The following is a 6,000-nucleotide window of genomic DNA, read 5'->3' as shown; positions in this document are numbered from 1 at the left end:
TAAAAATCAATTAATTGCACTGGGTCTTGGTTATACAGTGATAGCACTATGAACGATTGCAACACATCAAGACAGTTGTAGCAGCCTTGTGTGTCCCATAATGGCAGTTAATGTCAGATCCAGGCACACAGTTTAGATGAAGAACACAGAACTGTTGAAATTGGTCCCAACATTAGGAACTTCACATTATTTTAATCTGAATAGCTACTTTGTTTCTAGGTTGAAAGCTAACCACCCAGTGCACCTGCAGCAGAACTGCAGTGATTTTCACAAAATTCAGTTGTTAAACCTAGATGAATGCAGCTCTTACTGGGAAGCAAGAAGTTTTCTCTTCATTCTGCCATTCGAAATGTGGCATTGAAAACTGCACTAATCCAAGGGTCCCAAAGTCAACCTGGTCTCAAGTAGGTAACACAAATATCACTGCCATGCAACAGCAAGGGACGCATCTCGCTTGCTATTCCATCTTCATGAACATAACATCTTTGAACCCACAAATTTAAGGCAAAAATTCAATTGGTCCCATTTACCTGAACACATGTTTTCTGGCAATCAAACATTTTCTGGTTTAGAGTGATGCACAACAGGTTTTTTTGATGCTGGAGATAAAGTATATTAATGATGCTACTAAAATTTTGGCAAAAATTCCAACATCAGATTTAAAAACACAATGCTTCCCTTTTCAATTTGGCATCATTTTGAAAAGACAAACACAGTAAGACACACAAAGACTTTGCTCAATTTTGACTAAATGACCTGTGTTTTCACATGATAAATAAGCAATGGTTTATATCAAAACAAACCAAAAAACTGCATGAAATGAAAGTTTGTGCTGTTTCATGATCACAGTATTTTCTAGTTAAATATATCTGTTCTTTGTTATATTCCTGGCACCCAGGACAAAAATCTTTAAATATATATTTCATGTAGGCAATAGCTTCTTTGCATATCTCTCTTCAAAAAATACTTTATAGTAGTATATAAATAGGTAACCTACATGTTTAATTTTATAATCTTGCCCCAAAACTATATATCTGTTTCATTTTTGTAAAGTATCAATTTCCCCAATATTATTAAAGCTGACAAACTATTGAAATGGAAATGCTGTCATCTTCCATAATAGAAGTAGCGATTTTCTAGGAAAAACCCACAGCAACGCTCGTCAGTTGTTTTAACCTGAGCATTTGGCCTACTTAGAGTAGCAGCTTTTTTTTTTTTTCTCCCCATCACACATGCTCACATGCACACATTCTTGCACACACACAGTACAAGCACACACTTCCAGACACTGGTAGGCCACGTAGTGCTTCCCAGGTTCTACAGCAAAGTGGGAAGCAGTGTAGCTAACAATTTAACTACACTAAATATACACAAGCAAACACCTTAAGGCAACCACTGCAATGGGGGGTTTAAGTTGCAGGGGTGAATTTCTGTTGTAACAAAATGGGCTGTATACAGCACACATACATGCCTCTTTAACCCTCCAAAACAATGTGATTTTTTTTTTATATTTTGTGCAAATTTCTAAGCCTTCTACCACTTAAGGCAAAGAGTTTTCATTAACAAAGAAGGTCAGAAAACAGCCTTATATCTATCCAGTAACATTTTGATTTGCTACAATATTTTCTTAAAATGTGCACAAGTTCATAGTAGAGGTACTGGGTCCCCAGCACCTACTGATAAAATTATTTCAATGGACAACATAAGTCTTGAAGAAAAAAAAGGACCAGAAAAAGCAGCTTCAAATATGCATATAAGCAACATCAACAACAAAAGTAGTTAACTTAAGTCTGCTAATACTGAAACTTCGTAACATAAAAGTTTGATACTAATTTTCAGAATCTTACAGCAACTAAACTTAAATTTTAAATAAATACACTTCTTTTCATTCACATGTCGTGGTCAAAGCAGATCAGTGCCATGACCCTGCTTGCTGTTGGTCAAATTCCCCTATTAGTCTCTTAATATGAGACAGCTTCCTGTGGAGGTACTCACACCTACTCTTGTCTTGATAGTAGGTGGGGCTACACTGTAAAGATAAGATAAAAAGAAAATTAGGGCATGAAAACATTTCTGCGGAGTTTAATATTTTGTGTCCTTTGCTTACAGATAGCTTTGAGCTAGTCTCAGTGATTACCACCTCCAACAAATCTGATTTACCTTTTGATATTCTTCTAAGATTTCCTCATGAAGGACCTTCAAGAAAAAAAACCACAAAGACGATATGAAGAACATTTCACTACTACCAGAAAACTCAAATTTATGTAAAACTCTAAAAATACATTGTTTTACTCAAGATGTTTTCTTATCCATGAGCCACCACTCTTCTGCATTGCAAAAATAAACCCCCACCTCCCTACATCACCCAAGATCTGCAATTAAACCTGTAAATAGGCAACAAAAGGAGCACGTGTTCAAAGATTCCCTTTGAGAAGTCGCTCATGCTGCTGTGCATTCACAGACAGCTCAAACAGGTGGAGTTTGAGGGCTGAACAACTTTTTGCAGTGTTTTGCCATGCTTCAAAAATCAGAGCTAGCCCACACAGAGTTTGAGCATGTATGTAAATTCTGCAAAGTTTCCCTTTGTCCGATTGAGCAATACCAGGGATTTTAAAACACTCCTTCTGCTCACAAATACATTTGCAATCTGGCCAAAAGCTAAATAACAGCCAACCAAAAATCCTCAGTGTGCACACAGAATTAAAGAATTCTGATATTGAACATGTAGAATTTGTATGTCCAAATAAGAGAAGTCCAGGCTGGAAAGCCAGAATATCAGGTTTTTAACACCCTTCTCTGCTAAAATCATAGGTAGGATCAGCCACCTGGAAGATGAGTAAATTGTGGCTGTAGGTTTAGTTAAGCGTATAAAATCATGGGAAATAGAGGGTCGGGAAAGCTTTGGGATTACAGCTGCTGGTTTCCACGCACTTCCAATCTTCTCCCGCCTCTGTGTAACTGCACCCCCTCACCTGGCCAGGATGCTGAGGCAGTCAGCAAAGCCTGACCCAGTCTGGTAATTCCAGCTATTACTCAGTCTCAGACACTGAGCCTGGCAAGTCTTTCAAAACCATGTCAGTATGATTTAACAGACAAATATACTGAAGAGTCTGCCTGTGCTGAAAATGTGGACTTTTGGAAGGTATGAGAGGGAGATGAAATGCAATCTTCACAGTTTTATCCTTCTTTACCTGATATTCTTTGGACCCTGGAGAAAGAAGCTTCCGTTGTGCATCAAACTGCATGAATCTCTGGTTGATACTCTCTATCCGAGCATGCAAACTCCGGTATTCATCATACTCTGCATTGAAGTCATTCTTGTAACTCTGGCGTTGCTCATGTGAGACTACAGTTACGTATTTTCTAATGGAAAAATATGCATACATGCAATTTTACACCAAGGACATTTTGTAGTCAATATCAAGCATAGACACCCAATCAGTTAACTATGTGACTGACTTTGCCTCTACACGTAAGTACATGTGCTCTAAGAGAATGTATTTAGGTAATTATAGAAATCTAGCATATTTTTGTGACAGTTATTTGCTAATATTTTACTGTTTAGAGTTTTTATTCAGAAGCAAAAAAAATTGTAGCATACTTAGAAAACATTAGCAATCATTCAAATATAGAACGACCAATAAATGTATCAGCCTCAGTGAAAGAAGAGAAACTGCTAGATTATAATCTCTTTCTATGAAGGGACAGGTTAATTAAGCCATATTTACTTTTGAAAATTCATTTTCCTTACATGTTTGGAAGGGACTGCATTTACGGAGTTGGATACAGCTTAGGTTTTTGGCTACATTTGTGCCTAACAGCAAAGCATAGTTAATGATAAAATTTGATTATTTTAGTGAAGACCAGTTCCATTGTTGTCCATTCAACTAAGGCATATGCAATACAGCAGCAGAAACAAATTGTGGAGAAGTCTGAAACTAAAGAAAAGCCCATCACATCACTTCCTAAGGAGAGCAACCCATAAATGCTTAAAGCCACTGATGCAATTGAAACTTTCTTCATTCCTCTCTCCCTCAAATCAACATGAACGGATTTAACAAGCTCATTATACAAATCTGAGATGAAGCGTCAATGCAAGTAATAGATATAATTTCCCACTGCCATCACACCAATACTTCTCATCCTCATAGCCTAAAGACCTGCTTCTGTTTGGACGATATGGCACCTCCACATGGGGACAAATCCTTCAAACCACCCTTAGATTAATTTTAATGAGCAGTAAAAATTTAACAAGTTGAAAGTCTGTACCAACACAGGTAACTTTTGCTGGTGATGTATCCCAGGCCAGATGCACCTGATTGGAGTATTAAACAGTTTTTAAAGGAAAACTAAAGATGACTTCAACATTTTGGGAGGTACCCGTGTAGCAATAGTGTGGAGTACTGGCTTATGCACAGTTACATCCTGCAGCAAGAGTCCTGCACAGGACAAGAGACCAGCAAAGCACTCACAATGTAAGTGTGTGGAGAGGGAAGAAATGAGTAGAAGTGGGGAGAAATGTGAATCTGTTTTTTTTCCTCTAGCTTTTACATAAGCTTTGCTTAGAAAGCTGGACTTCCTTTACTCTCATAAACTTTATATTAAGATAGAAAGTATATCTTTATGCGAAAGCTGTGATTATACTCATGAATTATGTAGCTCTTAGAGACAGTAAGAGAAGCTGGAATAAACTATCAAAGTCTTTTAAACTGGATCAAATTGCAGGTGCTCTCAGGTTTCAGTCTTTCTGTAATGATCAGGCAGGTGTCTGAAACAGTGTGACCTAATTTTTTTCCAAGACACTGTGGCCAGTAGGTTACCTGTGAGATTGTTCCAGAGGTTGCTCCTTTCACAGAGAATTTGTCATTAGAGTTCTTACTCCCACTCAGAACTAAACCAACTGTATGAAATCTTGCATGAAGGCTTTTTTTTTTTTTTTTTGTGTGTGTGTGTGTGTGTTTTTGGGGTTTGGTTTGTTTTGGTTGTTTGTTTTTTTTTTAACTTTTAGCAATGACTATTGGCATCCCACTTTAATATTAGATTACATCAAATAACCATATACTTTGATCCTCAGTATCACTGTCCTCAGCTGATCGGGAAGCAGACAGCAAAGAGCTGAATCTGTCCACTTTCACCCAGCAGAGGCCAGGAATTAAATGTAGGTTTGAGTTCTCAGTCTGACATGCGCAGCACTAAACTGCTTCCCTGCAGGGCCAGACTTACTTTCAGTCTTTCCACGGAGCATCACTTACTCTATTAAACATGATGTAGGGCGCTACCATGCCATCTACTTTAACGCAGATGGAAGATGCACCAAAGTTCAAGTGCTACAGGGAAGCCTGACCTCCCTTGCTGACATTATTCCTCGGGCAGAAGCTGGTGAACCTGGCAGTTTGCAGCATTTTAACAGACAGACACACTTCTCCTTCCCCTCCTGCACTGCAAATATGACAAGGGGGCTCAGCGCCACTACTGCGGCTGATGCTGCACAAATGCACTGCTAGGTAGCGTCAGGCTCATCTTGGCTTTACTTATCGTGGTGCTCATTTCAGCTCTGAGCACTAAGGTCCCATCAAAACCTTCTCAAACTCATCCTTCCAACAGAGGAAAGAGCTTTACATTGCTCCCCACCGTGCCCGTCCCCTCACAAAAAAGCATTTTATTAGAAATGCAGGTTGCACTGACCAAGTTATTCCAGTTACTCCACTGCAGCCTCCTTCAAGTTTCACATTTTTAAAAAAAGGCCACCAATAAAACAGTGGGGAAAAAGCCCAGGCACTGGGCATTTGCAGAAGCTGTTCCTCTGTTTTACAACAGTAAAGAAAAATCCTGTTGTTAGAAAAGTTTTAATATTCTAAAGTATTTAGGCAACCAAATGATTCTGCTATTAAAGCTATTTCATTTTAAAGCAAGTTCTTTAATACTTGTCATGGATGAAAACCTTTTTTATACAGCAGGTAAATTTTAACTTGTAGGAATATTAATCTGATATGTGACTTG

The 6,000-nt window shown here is 38.3% G+C and overlaps 1 protein-coding gene across 2 annotated transcripts in view; it reads right to left on the bottom strand.

The window, feature by feature from the left end:
* Positions 1 to 1,901: 1,901 nt before the first annotated feature.
* The window catches only part of ELL2 (elongation factor for RNA polymerase II 2), a 47,694-nt gene continuing 43,595 nt past the window's right edge, over positions 1,902 to 6,000 (bottom strand). Inside the window, exons 10-12 of one of the 2 annotated variants that reach the window (XM_030004463.2) lie at positions 3,192 to 3,363; positions 2,141 to 2,196; positions 1,902 to 2,024 (exon numbers count right to left, since the gene is read on the bottom strand). In XM_030004463.2, coding sequence (XP_029860323.1) covers positions 1,913 to 2,024; positions 2,141 to 2,196; positions 3,192 to 3,363 — 340 coding nt within the window. In that variant the 3' untranslated portion in view covers positions 1,902 to 1,912. Of the gene's footprint in view, positions 2,030 to 2,140; positions 2,197 to 3,191; positions 3,364 to 6,000 lie in introns of both variants that reach the window. The other variant, XM_030004462.2, reaches the window with a different exon arrangement.

This window comes from Aquila chrysaetos, chromosome Z (genome assembly GCF_900496995.4).
Source record: "Aquila chrysaetos chrysaetos chromosome Z, bAquChr1.4, whole genome shotgun sequence".
NCBI lineage: Eukaryota > Metazoa > Chordata > Aves > Accipitriformes > Accipitridae > Aquila > Aquila chrysaetos.
The sequence above is the reverse complement of the archived record's forward strand: the minus strand, read 5'-3'. Positions and strand labels throughout refer to the sequence as shown.